Raw genomic sequence first — 16,339 nt, 5'->3', positions numbered from 1 at the left:
AAGCCAACCTGTTGGGTTTTTTTACTGTTTTCATTAGCTTTTGGGGGGCTGAAACCCCAGGCTCAGTGGTTTGGTGCCATGGTTGTTGCTGTGGGCTTGTGTTTGCTTGGTTGGAGACAACTCCAGATTGAAGTGTGCAGTGTGGGGCAGCTCAGAGCAGCCCCAGATTGAATCCATCAGAAAGGGAGTGGTGGCTTTACCCAGCAGTGCCCAGAAGGCAGGGAGGGGGAGGAGGAAAGCCTGAGTTAGGTAGAAATGACTTATTTAATAGCATTCCAGAAGGTAAATGAGTCGTGAGCAAGGAGGATGGAGGAGTCTGAGGCTGATTTTTTTTTTTTTTAATGTTATGCATAATGAGAAGTTGCTGCTGGCATCTGAAAGGTAGGTGGGAAGGTACAATACATCTCCCACCAGTAAACAGATCCTGATCTGTGCTCACACTGTGGTTAAACTGGGAAACAGTCACCTGGAAAAAGCCACTCTGGGAATTTGTATTCCAGGCTTTGTGCTGCTGTTTATAGTTGGGCTGTGCTGGGACTGACAGGTGAGGTTGGTTCCTTACCTGCCAGTCACTGAACACAAACTCCAATGTCCCCATGTAAACCAGGTTCTTATTTGTTGTAACCTCACTGATAGAACTGGGGTTGGAGAAGAGGATCTCTTATCCTCATTCTTTCCCTACTCCACTCTGCATCTCTACCAGTTTATGGTCCCACAAGGAGCTCTGGTGGGGGGAATGGGAAGAAGAAGTTGCTTTGCTGATAGGATGGAACTTAAAGTATTTTGCTGCAAATTTGAATTTTGTAGCAGTAGAGCTCAGAAATCTTTGAGATTAAAGCAGGGACAAACCAGTCTGGCTTGAAGGGAGTTTTCCCAGCCTGGAGCTGGCTACAGAACAGTGCTGTGGTTAAGGGCTTTGCTGAGTTTGGGCTTCCAGTCTTGGAAAGTTTGGAATTTAACTTCACATCCCTCACTGCAAAGTGGAGCCTGGCAGAGAATTCATTTGCAGTTTGGTTGCAACTCAGAGAGCTCGGAAAAATATCACAGGCAGAATCCCAGGTAAACAAGCAGGCAGATGAAAAGCCCCTGAACTTTGAACTGAAAGTACTTTGCATAAAGATTTTCTGCCACTGAGTAACCCGTGATGGAAAACTCAGAGCAGTGCAGGGTTTGGTTAAGCTGGGAGGGAACCATCTGGAAAAAATCCTGAGGCCAAGGGGTGGCCTGGTTGGTTCTGAGCTGGGCACTGACCTTCCCAAGACCCCCAAGGAAAGGGAGGAGTTTTTTCCCCTCATTTTCCAGATGCCTTTAAGAAGAATTTTATGAACTCAGCCCCCTGGCAGTTTCCTGATGGAGTGATGGGGAAGAACAGGAAGGTGTTTGTGTTTTACTCAGCCTCTAATAAGTGTGTTTTGGTTGTGTCTAAAAGGCAAAGGAGGAGCAGCTGCCTGCTCTGAAATGAAGTGGCACTGCCTCATTCAAATGCTGGCAGGGCAGCAGAGCTCAGGATGCTCTGTCCCCCCCACTGCATTGTTCAGCAGCAGAGTTGGTATGTGCTGGGACCTTACTACAGCTTCCTCCTAGGAGTAGGTTCCTTCTGGGCAACTTTTTGTGGCTCTGGGGGTTACTGGAGAGGTCCTGACTTCTTGAGAAGTCTGGGGAACAAAAGTGCAGCCCAGGATGAGCCTGTGAGCCCTGATATCCCTGATATCCCTGGGTGTGATGCTGCTCTCAGAGTCCTGCTGGCTGAGCCATAACTCAGCAAGACTTCTGCCTCTTGTGCTTGGAAACCCACCACCCATTGCCTTGCAGCCCCCCAGGGGATGAACACCAAGTGCTGAGGGCAATAATCCCTCAGCTGCTCTCTTCATCTGGTTAATAGCTCTGAATTCCCCATGGGCAGAGTTACCCCTTTGGGGGTACCAAACCCCCTTTGGTGGGGTGAGGGGCTCCACCAGGGCCAGGACAGTGGTGGAATCCCCATCCCTGGAGGCATTGAGAAGGCATTTGGAGCTGGTCCTGAAGGACACGGGTTAGGAGCTGACTGTGGTGGTAATCAAAGGTTGGACTGGAGGAGCTTGGAGGGCTCTTCCATCCTAAACATTCAGCAAATGTCTGGAATTCTGAGGTGTTACCTATTTACATGCTGAGTGAGGTTCTGCTTGAAGGCATCCCCAGGCTGGGGCTGCTCACTGGGCTGAGCTCTCTTGAGTGAGGAGTTCCTGTAGGGATATCCATTGGCTGAGGAGAGCTGCAGAGGGAAAAGGGGAGTCAGTGTTACCAGGAAAGCTGCAGCAGAGAACAGGAGAGGGGTGGGTGAAGCAAGGCCTGGAAGCTTTTGGCTGTGATGAGGTCCAACACCAAAGGAATGTTCTTCAGGCACACTGTGTCCATGTGGCAGAGCAGAACACCCCGGGATGGGGTCAGGCTGACTGCTGCTGCCTTTTCTGCCCTTATTTTCTTTCCATATCCAACTGGAGCAACCAGACCCAGCTGGGGTTTGAGCTGCCTGCTTGTTACCCACAAACCCCCCAGATCCATCTCTCCCTCTGGAAAGGGGAGGAGGGGAAGGGGCTGCAGGACTCACCTCTTCCTGCAGGTGTCCAATGTCGATTTCCCAGGGAGCTCCACGGAAGATTTCAATGGGAGGTTCCCAACCATTGCGGAATTTGGGGATGTAGGTGGGGATGTTTGCTTCTCGGGGCCACTCAGCTCTAGGACAGGAAGTGGGGGACATGGTCAGGGTCCCAGTGTGTCCCTGAGAGGGTCCTGGGGGAGGGGGCATCAGAGCATCCCTGTGTCTGTACAGTCAGGTGTCTGACTTTCTGCAGAGCCTGGGGGCATGGGGTGAGATGGGGGCTGTGTCCTCACCTGGACCTGGTCCATGTCTCTCCCAGGGAGTCCCAGAGGTTTATTTCTTTGGGTGTCAGGTGTCCTCTGAGGAAATCTGTGGCATCTTTAGAAAGAAGTGGGCTGACAACAGACCTGGCCAGCTCAGGGCCACCACAGCTGCTGATGATCTGCATTGCACACAGACACACAGAATTAGGAGGGGGTTTGCAGGGGATGTTCAAAAGATCAAAGCAGCACAGGAGCAGAAATCAGAGCCCAGAGAAGTGAGTGGCTCTGATCCTTTGGAGTCTCTGTGCCAGCCCACTCCAAAGGAAGCCCCTGTACCCCCTGTGCTGAGGACCTCTAAAACCAGGCTACAAATTCTCCTCTCTGCCTTCCCGTGTAAGGGTTTGGGATTGCACAGCCCAGATGGAATGGGGGAATGGTTTGCTGCTACCTGAGAAGGACCCTGGGTTCCCTCAGCATCCCCTTCCTGCCCTCACAGCACTGCTGGCACTTCAGGGGCAGATTTTATTTATCAGGGAAAGGCAAATAGACCTGGCCAATAAATAAGGGGAATAGTTCCTAAGTTCTCCAAGGTATAAAATGAAGGCAGAGGGCAAACCTTCATGCCAGGGCATGGCCTGACTCCTCTTGGCAGCAGCTGATCCTCCCATCAGCTCCAGAAACATCAAGCTAAATCTGGAGGAACTGCTCTGAACAAAGCCAGGGAGCTGCCAGGACCAGGCAGAACCCAGCACATCACTTGGGACTGGTGTTCCTATGCCCCTCCTGGCTTGGTTTTTTGTGTTGTTTTCAAGTTGGATTTCTGCCTCCCATGTTTGCTCAGATACTGAGCCCTGTTTGCTTGCAGGTGAGGTCAGGCAGATTCCCAGGGGGAGCCAGAGCTGCCTGGGACTTTTCCTGCCAGGAAATCTCTGTCCATGGGGTGGGAAGCTTCAGAGTCACTGGGTCTGTGTGGTTAGTTCAGGCTGGATGTAAGAGCAGTGGTGTTGCTTTGGGGCTTTACTGAGGAGGCTGTAGCTGGTTGGGAGCAGAGTGTGAACTCTTTGGTGCAAAAGCAACTTTGGAAAGAAAGAGTGAGTTCCCAGGGGCCCTGTGCTTTACCAGTTCCAGTGGCCCAAAGAGGAAATGGACCAACTCTGACGCGCTGGGGTTCTGGATGTGCTTCCTCAGCTTGGCCTGAAAAGAGAGAGAGGAAACCCAGTTTAGTCCTGACCTGCTTCTTGCCTTCTCTTTTCTGTCACATGGAGGGGTTCTTGCTGACTCATGTCTGCTGAAGTTCATACCATAGCCCAGAAAGTAAGGAAACTTTCAACAGTTCAGCCTAAATCAGGGCAAAGTGTCTGGGGAGTAGGAAACCTTCAGTTTCAGATAATTTTTCTGTCCACTCAGGCTGCTGAATTTCAGGAGGAGGAGGAGTAGCTACTCTGTTAAAATCAGTCCCTTTGAAGCTCTTTCGAGCAGAAACAGAAAACCTTGGCAAGGGAGAGCCAGGCCTCTTGCTTCTGACCCTTCCCAAGCTGACAATCCCACTCCTTTCCCATGAAGGATAACAACAAAGCAGGTGTTTTGCTGGGTCCTTTGACAAATTGCTGACAAGGAGAAAAAAAAATTTCCCCCCAAGGTCTTTCCTGCAGCAGCTGGAGCTGCCCTGGGCACTGAGATGTTGGGAGTTGGCTGTGGTGGGATGGAGGAGCAAAGGCTGTGGGTGACTTTTACTGTCCCTTGCCTTATCAGTGCTGAGAAACTCCTCTGGTGCTTCCCTTTGGTGCTTCTAAAAGAAAAGGTTGGGGCTTGGTGTCCTGAAGTCAAGTTTTTTATGATCCCTGTGGTTTCCTTATAACATCTGTGGAGGGGGAAGTTGTTGGGCTGTGTTTGCAGGGGGGTTTGGTCAGGACTGTCAGGATTTCCTCCTGGCTCATTACCCCCCAGTATCACACCCTTGCAGCTTGGTGCTCCTGCTTTTCATCCTTCTCAAGGGAGCAGCTCCTCCCAGGGATAAAAGAGAGGCCAGGACCCTGAGGGCAAGGGGGGGACAAGTCCTTGTTAAGCAGAGCCTGGAGTTGCTGCTCTTGGGGCTGTGTCTGAAGATTCTGGGACTGAGAGTGTTTGCAGTTCCAATTCCCTTTCAGTGCTTTGCTGCTGGTGTGAGGGGAAATGCCCTGGCACTGTGTGGGGTGAAACCCCCCCTGTGAAGCCCCCCCTGTGTCTTACCAGGAGGTTAAAAGCCAGTTTGGTTTTCTGGAAGCAGTCAATGAACTCAGCCTCACTTGGGGGTCTTGCTCGAAGGGTCAGCATGCCCTCTGTAGGAGAAGGTGGAGAGAGAGACACTGGAATTACAGCATTCCCTTTTCAAGGAAAGTTTCATCTGCCTGGCATGCAGAAGGCACAGCAAGAGTGGGAGCTGAGACTAGAACTACTTAAAATCAAGGGTTCAAGAAAAGCCTCTCTCTGTTTTGGGGGTTTCACTGAGCTCTGTGTGCCCTACAAGAGGTCCCCACAGAGCAGCAGGAGCTTCCCAGCTGGTGTAGCTGCTCCAGGCCCATAGCCATGAGGTCTCCTCCCATCCTTCATCCCTGCCCCTGTGCTCCCTGCGTGTTCCAGGGGCTGCAGGATACCTGCTGGCCCTTTCTTCTTGTTCTTCTTCCCTTTCTTCCTCTGGTTGAGCTGTTTGAATGCCTCTGCAGCCTTCTGAAGCCTGGCAACAAACACTTCAATGTCATCCAGGGTGCAGTTCAGGATTTGCTGTGAGGACAGAAATGCAACAAACTGGGATGAGAGGAGAGAGAGAGAGGGGGGGAGCCCAAACTGCACTGGGGAGCCTGAACCCCAGAGCTGGGCTGCTCTCTGCCTGCTCCATTGCCTGGGAGAATGCAGGGGAATGGGGAATCCAGGCATGAAATGGAGCTGAATTCATCACTTTCCAAAGACAAAGCTGTGCCTGGGTGGGTGCTGCACTGGTCCATGTGACAAGTGAGCTCTGCTGATGGGTGTTTGGAAAGAATCCCCAGAGCCAGGAGTGGGCTGGGGAGCAGCAGAACCCACTCAGCACCCTGACACTGCCCCAGGGAGGGAGCTCTGCTTTTGTTCCCCTTATCTTTATAAACAGCAGATTAACCACGACTTCAGTCATGCACCCAGCATCTGGTGATGGAGGAGCCCCTGGCTGCCTCCCTCTCCTGCCCCTGGCTCTGCCCAGCCCTGGTACCCACCGTTTCCTTTTCAATCTTCTGGGCCAGGATGGCTCTGGACTCCTCGTGCTCGTGGGAGCTCCGTCGGTCATAGTCTGCAAACAAGGAGAGGGGGGGAAAAAGAAAAGTGTTTCCTGCCAGAGGCTGCAGACAGGCTCAGGAAAGGCAGGGACCTGGGAGACTGGGGGGTCCCAGCTTGGGGGCTTCTTCTGGGAGATCACAAAGAGCAGGAGGTGATCAGAGGTGCCAATGAAACCTTCCCAGGTGGCAGCACCTGCCAACTCCCCTCCCTTCTCTTTGCAGGGAAAGAACCATGAGGTGCTGGCAGGGTCAGGGTGGGATCTGGCAGGGTCAGGATGGGACCTGGCAGGGTCAGGGTGGGACCTGGCAGGGTCAGGGTGGGACCTGGCAGGGTCAGGATGGGATCTGGAAGGTTCAGGATGGGACCTGCCAGCCCTGAGTCACCTCCTCCTCTGCCTTGGCTGCATCTGAGCTGCCTTGCAGCCCCAGAGGAGCCACTACAGAGCACTCCACCTGTACATCCAGTGTGATCAGACAACCCCCAGCTCCCTGCAGGAGCCTTCCCTGTCCCACAGGTACCAATTTAACTAAATAGTGGCTGAGGAAGGAGAAATGAGACCAAGAAGTGAATGCAGTTGTCACTGGCTAGAAAGCAACAAGCTAGGAATTCTGCATGCCTGATGTTCAGGGCATCAAATGCTCTAAATGCACAAATCAGCAGTTTTGTACAAACTGTGCAGTCTCTCAGAGGTTTTTAATGGGCATTAAAATAAAAAATCCTCCTGTAGTATAAAAATGAAATGACCCCCAGGAGACAGACACTCTGAGGTGAGGTTTCAGCCTGAAGCATTGCTTGGGGGGCTTCTTGTGAAAGGGGCTTTGGGAGAACCAGCACAGCTGAGCTGATGAACTGGGAGAACTGGGGAGGTGGTTTGGGCAGAGGGTGGTGAAAAATGTACATCATCTGTAAGTGTTGAGGTGGGGTGTGATCAGCTTGGACAGGGTTTGTGTAGGAAAAGCAGTGAGGGCTGCTCCAAAGAAGTGATCTCTGCACACAGGCATCCCTCAGGGCTTTCTCCTGGCACCTGCTCTGGTACCAGGTACCAGGAATGGGTGGGCACCCAGCTCTGCTGGTGTGGGCAGTGGGAGGGAAGGGCAGGGTGAAGGGTGCCCTGCAGAGTGGATCAGAAGGAGAGGTGTTCCCAGGTAGCCCAGCTCTGAAATGTTGATTTGATGTCTGCCCCATGCTGAGGCCAGTACCTGGGTTGTGGTGGGAAGGGGGTGCCACCCTGTTCCTGCTGTTCCTGTCGTGCTGGATGGGGATGGGGGCTGGGCCCTGGGGAGGGGGCAGGATGGATTGTCTCTGCTTGATCTTCTCTTGGTTTGCCCTGCAAGGGAAGCAAAGCAGAGCAACCCCCTCAGTGGTGCTGAGCCTGGTGTGCCAAGGCCCTGCTGGGAATGGGAATGGGCTTTCCTTTGTCTTTCCCATTCCTTCTCCCACTCCCCATCCCTGCAGTGCTCACTTGAGTGTCTGGGGTCGGATCTTCTTCCCGTGCTTGTGGTCTGCCAGGGCACTTTCTATGTCCTCATGCACCATCTCCGCCTCCGAGATAAAACAGGGATGTTTGTAAGGGAAAAAGCTTGGGTAGGGGAAGGGCTGGGGGGCTCCGGGTGGGCAAAGGGAGCAGAAGGGGTTGGCAGAACCATCCCGGAGCAGGTCGGGTTCTGTCCCCAGCAGCAGGGAGGGCTCTGGGCTCTGCTCACCTCCACCTCGTCGCAGTTGAAGAAGTGGATGTCGGGTTTGTGCTGCTCCGAGTCCTGGCACACCAGGAGGAGGATGGAGGAATAACGCAGCTGGTTCAGCACCGTCTGGCAGTGCTGGACTGTGGGGAGAGGGAAATCCTCCAGCTCCTCCTGGGAGAGGAAGAGGAGGGGTCAGGGTCAGGCAGGGGGGAACTGCTGGGGAATGGTCCTGTCTGGGAGGTCCCAGAGGTCTGTCCCTCTCAGCAGGGGTTTGCTGAGCTCTGGGAAGAGACCCGGGGGGATTGGGGCTGTGTGGAGGGGGTGGGTGGCAAACAGAAGTCAGCTCTTGTTCTCCCCCAGGCCATGAGGATGGGGCCCAGGCTGAGACTGCAATAACCTGAGCTCTGATCCTCACCATCACCTGCCAGCTGGGCTCTGCCTGTACTTTCTCCTTCATGAAAATCAGCTCACATTCATTAGAATGTTTTTTTTTCCCCATTTCATTCCTCATGCAGGACACTGGGAGTCAGGGGCTTCCCCTCCCACTGCCCCCTTGGCCCACCCTGGGCTAATACTCTCTGGTTTCTCGTGGCCAGGATCAGGGCAGCACCATCCCTCTCCTGCTACTTGGCTCCTGTGTGCAGGAACGTGTCAGAACAGGAGAGCAGGGGATCCTGTGAGTTGTTTTAATGCAGGTGACAGGCCTTGCCCTCTCTGCACATCTCTGCATCACTCCCAGGGAGAGCAGCTTGGGCCTGGGGCACAGCTCAAGGCATCAATCATCTGGAGCAGCTCTGCTCTGGAGCTGTGGAGAAACCATCACCCCACACCCACCCACCCTTTGATTCAGAGCCAGCCAGGCCCTGCACACCCAGGAAGGGATCTGAGGGGGGGGGATTTTGCCCTTTTGGGGTCTGCAGCCCCTGGGGCAGAGCTCTGGTACCTGGGACTCGCAGTCCAGCAGCCGGATGGATTTGTCATTGACTTGCAGCAGCATCTCCTGTGTCCAGATCTTCTCTTTGGAGTTGAGCAAGATGAGTTTTCTGATAGCATCATCCACTGTCACGATGGACTCACTCTTGTCCATGATGAAGGTGGCCAAGTGCTGAAGTTGGGAGGGAAAAAGGAAAAAAAAAAGCAATGTTTGGTGTGTGTGTGTGCTGGGCATCAGTGGTGAAACCATCTCTAAGGGCTTGAACTCTGGTTTGTCTGCTCTCTAGAGCACCAGCATGAAAGATCTGCTGCAGGAAGTGTGCATTCTGGTTGTTAGTCTGTTGGCAGTGGTGACAGCTGAGGGTTTGGTAATGCAGCAAGGGTTTTCATAACGAGTTTTACCACTTCCATAGTTATCTCCTGGTGCAGCAGCTCTGGAGCCCATCCAGCTCTGGGTGTCTGCAGATGCTTTGCACTCACAAGTCAGTCCCCCTGCCTTTTCTGGGTTAAACTTTGCTTGCCAAGCTAGAAACACTTGTGTGGTACCTTCCCCCCCAGGAGTGCTCCAGTCAGACGTTGTGGTAGTGACAAATTGGCCTTGCTGGTTGTAAGAAGGGATTAGTTTTGAATAGTTTTTTGCTCCCTGCCTCTGTCCTGCACTGTGGCTTTGCTGGATTTCCCTTTCCCTCTCCACCTCTCCTACAAACCAGCCTGATGTCCATGCCATCCCTCCCCTCCTGCACTGCTTAGGTGGGGTGGTCATGCCTCAGGTGTTTCCTTATTCACAACCACTCCAGAATCCAGGGAGTTGATTTATTTCTCTCTTTGGGATCAGTGAGAGGAAGCACTGCTCTTGGGATGGGGAGAAGGGACTGCAAGGCAGGAGAAGATGGGAGCTTCACCCTCAGAGCAGCCAGGCTGTTGTCTGAGTGACAGCACAGCCAGGCCACGTGTTCAGGTGACAACAGGGGACATCAGCCGGACCTGAGGACTCGTGGTGACCACTTGGTTGTGAAGGTGTTGTCAGGTAATTCATAAAGAGTCCAGGAGAGGATGAGCACTCAGAGTGCCAGACCCAGTCCTGTGGTGCTCAAGCAGAGGGCTGGGTGAGGCAGGAAGCCAAGGCCTGGCTGGTGTTGGTGCCAAAAGCTGAGGGCAGGTACAGCCCATGCTGGGACTGTGCATGGAAAGGTATTTGCAAAGTCAATATTAGCTGGGCAGAGGTGACAGGCCCTCTGCTTTGGGAGCTGTGGGGAGAATCAGTTCATGCCTGCTGAGTGACATTCTTATCTGCTCTGTTATTTTTACTGCCAGGTTTGCAATCTCCATAAATTCCTTGGTTGTTTACCTTTAAGCAAGCAGCTTTCTCCTCCATGAAAACCAACTCACATTCATTAGAATGGGTTTTTTTTCCCCTTTCATTCAGAGACTGATGGAGTGAGAGGGAGAGAGGGTTGCTGCCCTGTTTGGTTTATCCTTAAGCCCCAATTCCATGGAGCTGGATAACCCAACACAGCAGCTTTTGTAAGGGTGGGCAGTGACTCCATCCAGTATTAAACTGATCAGCTGCGAGGTCCCTGCACAGGGTGTAAAATGCTTCTTGTGAGGAACCCTCTTCCTGCCTGCCACTGGGATCCTGTTTGCCTTGGTCAGAGTTCAAGGCAGAGGCTCTCAGGTGGCTGGCATGTGACGTGATTAATGTCATGGACATGGCACTGGTTAAAGTCCCTTCTCTGCTGCCAGGAGTGACTTTACTGATGGGCATGGTTGGCAGGGCCCTCCAGTTGGTGTCTCTGAGAGACATTTCCAAACAGACAGTTCTAAAAGTCAAAATTGGGTTTTAGGAACGGGCTCCTTTATCCCCAGCTCTGTGGTTCAGCTCTCTGCTGGGCTGGGGTCTTAAACCAGAGAAGAGGGGGCTCTGTCTGAGCACCAACCCAGTGCTGGATGGGGCTGTGGTGTGGCCACCAGTGGGCTGTGTCCCAGGAGTCCCCAAGGCTGGGTGACCAGGCTGGCTCCTGGGCAGTGGCAGTGCCTGGGAGATGAGTTCAGGTTCATGCCTGCCGTGGTGGGAGGGATCTGGATTACTGGAGAGGAAGACAGGAGCTGAGGGAGAGCTGGAGGGTGATGGTGGGACAAGGGAGTTCCTGTAAGGAGGGGAAAGAGGGGGCCCAGCTGGGTGGGAAGCTCCAGAGAAAAATTTATCCAGGAATTCAGGGGCAGGAATTGGAGACAAGAGCTGCAGGGTGTCAGGCAGCTTTGGTGTTTGCCTCTCCCAAGGTGTGAAGGGTGACATTGGCTGCATGTCAGAAGGTTCCCAGCTCCTCGGTGGCTGATCCAAGGACAGCACTGCACTGCCAGGAGCTGTGGCTGCCCTGGGACCCCCATCCCACATCCCTCATCCCTCATCCCACACCCCTCATCCCTCATTCCTCATCCCTCATCCCACACTCACCTGGACGTGGTACTGGGAGGTCTCGTGCATGATGATATTGGAGTTGGAGTATTTTTTCCTTTGTTCTGCAAAAAACCAAAGAACAAACCTTACATGTAGAGGCTGTGGGTGTATCAGGACTGAGGTTGTGGGTGTATCAGGTGCTGCTGCCTTTCTCCCAGCCTCAGTGGGAATGTTGGGAATCACCAGGCACATGAGGATGTTCCCCTCAGTAACCAGGCAGGTGGGGAAGGTGACACAGCCAGGCTTCAGACCTTCCTGCTGCTCCTAACTTGATTCCTGGGGTCCCTCCCTTTGTGGAGGGAATTAAACCCAGTGCCAAGGAAAGCCCCAGCAAGGAGTGGTCAGGGAAGCTCTTGGCAGAGGGCTGGTGAGGTGAGGAGTGAGTGCCCTGAGGAGGCTGGCAGGAGGCAAGAAGGAAAATCCAACCACAAGCCCTTGGAATTGTCCTCCAGAAGAAAGAAACCCTCTGCCCTGCTGTCACACTTCCAGTTTGCTTTCCTGCAGTTCCTGGCAAGCTGGAGGGAGGGGTGGGAAGGGATCAAGGCCAAGCACTCAGAACCTGCCTTTCTTGTACAACGTTTTTATGAGGCCACAAATGCAGATTACTTCCTGCACTTCTTACTGGAAAGCGGCAGTAAAGAGCAACGGGGAAAAAAATGCTTGGAATTTCAGGAGGCTGTTGCATAGAATCCTGTGAGAACTTCCCCTGCCAGCTGCTCCTTGCTGTTCAGCTGGGGTTTGCCCAGGGTTTCCCAATAGATCCCTGGCTTGAAACGTTTTGGGCCCCGGGAGTGAGCTGGGAGCAAAGCTGTCCCTGGCCAGCAGAGGACATCCTCACACCTCTGCTCTGCTCAGCAAACGCCTCGGCACTTTCCCTCCTTTGCACCTTTCCCAAAAGCTTCCTGAGAACATCCCGGCCTGGGCAGGAAGAGCCCCAGCCCAGGGGGTTCCCCAGCCCCCTCCCCACGCGTGTTAAAGTGTGTGAGTTAATGCTGGGTTAGCTGTGGGGCACCTCAAAGCTCCCTCTAATGCCTGCTCGGGGGTGTTGGCTTCTCTCTGCTTTTCCCCTTTTCTTTGTGTGGTCTCATTTAACAAATTTCACATGAAAGAGGTTGGTTGGCACCCAGAAAATGAACATCCTGGTAGGAACTCCTTTGCTTGGCTTCCAAATCCTGTTAGTGAAGTGGTGCAGGACCCAAAACTCTGCTGCATCTTCCCCTTTCAGCCTTGCCCCCAGGAACAAGGAGCAACCCCAGCACAGGGAGCATCCTCCTGGGATGAGAGCAGAAAACAACTCCCAGAGCACTGCTTTGGACCTTTACCTTGGTCCTGGGCTACCTTAGAACCTTCTTTCACTTTTCACTTGAGGAGCTGTCCCAGCAACCTGCCAGCAGAGCCTGTGCAAAGGCAGAGAACCTGCCCTGGATCTGCTGCTTTCCCAGGGAGGTGCCAGGAGCTGCAGGATCCTCTCCCAGGCACCGAGTGCCCATCCAGCCCCTCAGCAGCCCTGTTCCAGGTTACTGGGATTTAGCTCACACCTACTGGGAGTTTGGGGTTTCTGTGGCTGTCCTAAAATCAGAGAGCTGGCAGGGAGGGCAGTGAAGCTGCTCTGGTTGGACAAGCTCAAACCTCTCAACTCTCAGGCTGTGAGGTTTTGGCCCTGGTTTCTCCCTGGGTGTGTGTCACCTGCCTGTGACAAGGGACACCTCTGTGTCCCCTCCTGTCACCTGCCCTGCTCTGGGGATGCAAGGTGCTGGCAGGCACCAGGGCTGAGTGCTCCATCACTTATTCCTGCTTGGCTTTAGTGGCAGGAGGATGAGCACAGCCCTGGGCTTGGTGGGCAGTGCCAGCAGATGTCCCTCCAGAGCAAGCACTGTCCCCAGGAGCTGCTTTCCATGGGATTCAGTGTGGGATTTTCCCCTTTTTCCTCAGCCAGCAGAGAAGAAGTTTTACACTGAGCTCCTCTTGGTTCTTCTCTGAAGCCTCAGGCTGAGGACTGGTGGTAGTGGAGCTGTGTGGGTGCAGGAGCAGAGACCAGGGACATGGGAAGGGATCCCACTGCCTGCCAGGGTTCCCCAGAGCTGACCTCAATCTGATTTCCAATGCTTTTAACCCTGAGAGTCCTGGAACCTGAGCTCTGCCATCACCTTGCCAGGACACCCAAGTGCTTGCACCTCGTGTCTCAGGGACTGAAACCCAGCAGAGTGCTTTGCCTCTGGGACTGGGTCACAGCAAAGCCTTTACACCACCAGCACCAACTCAGAGGTGGAGCAAAGACCACAGAATCCCAGAGTGTTTTAGGTTGGAAGAGCCCTCCAAGCTCATCCAGTCCAACCTCTGACCAACACCACAGTCAGCTCCTAAGCCCTGTCCTTAAGGACCAGCTCCAAATGCCTTTTAAATCCATCCCTGGGCAGGATGGTTTTGGGGAAAGACCCTGGGCACCCAGCAGAGCCCCTGCTCAGGCATCAGCTGCCTGAGTGACCTTGAGGAAAGGGATTCAGATTTCAGCCCTTCCTTCCTTAGGCTCACGTTGAAGGGTTGATGGCATCTGCTGCTTGCTGCCTGTTTTAATTGCTGCCCTACTTCAAATGTGGGGCAAGGTCTGGCAGAGGGGCCAGGGCATCACACACCTCAGGGATTTGGGGCTGATCTCAGGAACTTTTTTTTTCTTTTTTTCCTGTTGGTAACCTCAATTTCCTCCCCGAGCAGTTCTCATGTAAATAGATGAGTGATGGAAATGAGAACACTGCATCTGTGTGCCATGGAGACACAGGGGGGGTTCAGACATCCCATCCATCCCCTCCTTTTTAGAAGGGAGTGGAAAAGGCTGAAGTGGTTGGTTTGGAAACCAAGAGTTTTTACATTAGGGCAGACAAATGTCTCCAGCTCTCCAGGGAAGGGTGCAGAGCCATGGCAGGAGGTGGTGGTCCCCAGGGAAGGAAAAGTATTCTGGGGATGGGGCTTTCAGAGGGAGGCAAATGTAGGACTGTGCTGCTGGTAGAACAGCTTCCCAGCCAAGAGCTGGATTTCTGGCAGGAGAACCAGGCTGGACTTCTGGCAGGAGAGCCCCCAGAGCTGTAGCAATGGTCAGGGTCACCTGCAGACTTTCTGGGGTCCCCTCTGGTGCCTTGGTCCCATCCTCCAAGCAGTTCTGGTCAGGGGCAGTCTCAGCACACACCTCTGAGAAAATGTGTGGAGAAGCCCTTGGGAATCTTGGGGACCTGCTGGAACCTCAGAGCTCAGCACAGCCCCTGCTCCCCAGCACCTGCACTCAGGGTGAAGCCCTTGGGGCAGTTTTAGCCATTTCCAGCCACAGAAGCAAAGCCCAGGACAGGGAGAGAGGAAGCCATTCCCCCTCCTTCTGCTGGCTCTCCCTGAGGACATTCCTGCATTACTTCTACAAGCCCAGAAGCAGAACAAAGTGTCTCTTTTGCCTCAGGATGCCATTCCAGTGACTCCCAGAAGCTGCCAGGGTGAGGAAGGGGATGTTTCTGCAAATTCTCTTTCCTGTCTCTTTCTTTAAGATGTCTGCTTGTTCCTCCTCCTGAAATCCCTTCTGACTCCTTGGCTCCTACCTGCTCCCCACACCCATGGAAACTTTTATTTTTGTATTTCCTCCTGGCATCTGCAAATCTAACCAGGCAGCCTCAACCCAGCCAGGCTTTCCTGGGACAGCAGGGGACAAGAACACCAAGAGCTCCTTATTTCCCCCTAACATTTAGTTTTGCTTTAAACACAGGAAGAAGCAAAGATCCAGGCTGCAAAGCCCCAGATACTCAGTGTTAGGCCACATCTATCAGAGTAGGGAGGGTGCTTCAAACACCAAAAAGTGGAGGTGGGTTTTTGAACACCTCCAGGGAGGGGGCAGCCACAGCTCCTCTGAGCAGTCTGGTCCAGAGTCTCAGCACCCTCCTGCTGAAGAACTTCTTCCTAAGGCCCAGTTCAACCATTTCCCCTTGACTCTTATGCAAAGTCCCTCTCCAGCCTTCCTGGAGGTGACTGGGGGGCAGCTCTAAGGTCCCCCCAGAGTCTTCTCTTCTCCAGGCTGAACCATCCCAGCTCCTCAGCCTCTCCTGGGATCTCTGGATCCTCTCTGATGCCCTCAGGCAGGGAAGTCCTGGCAGCTCCTTGGGGCCATGTCACTTGTTCAGCTTCTCTCTGTCTGTAGCAGCCTCCTGAGCCCATCCTTGTGCCTCCCGGTGCTCCTGGCACTGGTACCGATCTGCTGGGTCAGAACCACCCTCCCAGCTCTGCCCAGCCCACCGGCTCCTCCTCCCTGGCCAGGCTGCGGGATGCTCCGCGTCCTGCAGGGCCAGGGAAGGAGCTGGGGTTGGGAATTCACTCCCAGCAGGAGCAGCAGCAGGATCAGAGCTCGGTTCTGCTCCTGCAGAGCCCTCCCCAGGCGGTCCCAGTTGGCAAGCTCCAGTTGGGAAGCATCTTTGCAGCTCCTTAGGAAGCCCCAAGCTCTGCAGCTCCTGAGCTGCCAGGACTTGTCTGCACCCCGGGACTGCAAACCTGTGCTTGGGGCAGCTGTGTCCCTGGGTGGCACTGCCAGGACATGTTCTGGAGCTGCAGGAAGGAGGCAGGCAGAGGGCTGAATGGTCCCTGGCTGCTCCCCTGAGCAGCTGGCAGGAGGCTGAGCTCCTCCTCTGCACCTCTGATGCTCCCCCAGTCCTCCCGCAGGACCTGAAGGAGACACCAACCCCTCCGGAGAGCAAACAAAAACCCGAGTTGTGCAAGGGCTGAGAACATCCAGAGCACTCAGGGGTTGGTACAGGAATGTGGTGTCTGCTGGGCAGGCACCCAGGGGCCTCTCGGAGACCTGAGGAGAGGAGGGGAAGCTGAGGGGGAGAGGTGTTTCTTCTGTCCTTGCTGAGCAGAGCTGGAAGGAAGGAGCCAAACTTATTTCTTACTAAACAATCCCAAGTGTTGTTTTCTGACCTTCCTGTGGCTGGTAATGACATTGTTTGAATGTCAGAATACATTTCTAAATTAGAAATTCAGTGAGAGCAGAGGAACCGTGATTTAATTAAGTAAACTGATTAATTTGTTTTACTTGAGGACAAAAAAAAAATAGAAAAAAACAAACCCAAAACCCCCTACTGAAGTTTCCTTTCTTTTTGCTGCTAGAAAC

The 16,339-nt window shown here is 53.7% G+C and overlaps 1 protein-coding gene across 4 annotated transcripts in view; it reads right to left on the bottom strand.

Moving 5' to 3' along the window:
* EPS8L2 (EPS8 like 2) overlaps positions 1-16,339 on the bottom strand; it is a 45,090-nt gene that overhangs the window by 6,979 nt on the left and 21,772 nt on the right. For 3 of the 4 annotated variants that reach the window (XM_030451049.1, XM_030451048.1, XM_030451050.1), the window contains 12 exons: positions 11,200-11,264; positions 8,755-8,916; positions 7,833-7,982; positions 7,592-7,671; positions 7,329-7,456; positions 6,069-6,142; positions 5,475-5,601; positions 5,071-5,159; positions 3,961-4,035; positions 2,872-3,020; positions 2,588-2,714; positions 2,136-2,251 (listed from right to left, as the gene is read on the bottom strand). In XM_030451049.1, coding sequence (XP_030306909.1) covers positions 2,136-2,251; positions 2,588-2,714; positions 2,872-3,020; positions 3,961-4,035; positions 5,071-5,159; positions 5,475-5,601; positions 6,069-6,142; positions 7,329-7,456; positions 7,592-7,671; positions 7,833-7,982; positions 8,755-8,916; positions 11,200-11,264 — 1,342 coding nt within the window. Of the gene's footprint in view, positions 1-2,135; positions 2,252-2,587; positions 2,715-2,871; positions 3,021-3,960; positions 4,036-5,070; positions 5,160-5,474; positions 5,602-6,068; positions 6,143-7,328; positions 7,457-7,591; positions 7,672-7,832; positions 7,983-8,754; positions 8,917-9,646; positions 9,922-11,199; positions 11,265-16,339 lie in introns of those variants that run through there. The other variant, XM_030451051.1, reaches the window with a different exon arrangement.

Source organism: Calypte anna, chromosome 5 (assembly GCF_003957555.1).
Source record: "Calypte anna isolate BGI_N300 chromosome 5, bCalAnn1_v1.p, whole genome shotgun sequence".
In the NCBI taxonomy this organism is placed as follows: Eukaryota; Metazoa; Chordata; class Aves; order Apodiformes; family Trochilidae; genus Calypte; species Calypte anna.
The sequence above is the reverse complement of the archived record's forward strand: the minus strand, read 5'-3'. Positions and strand labels throughout refer to the sequence as shown.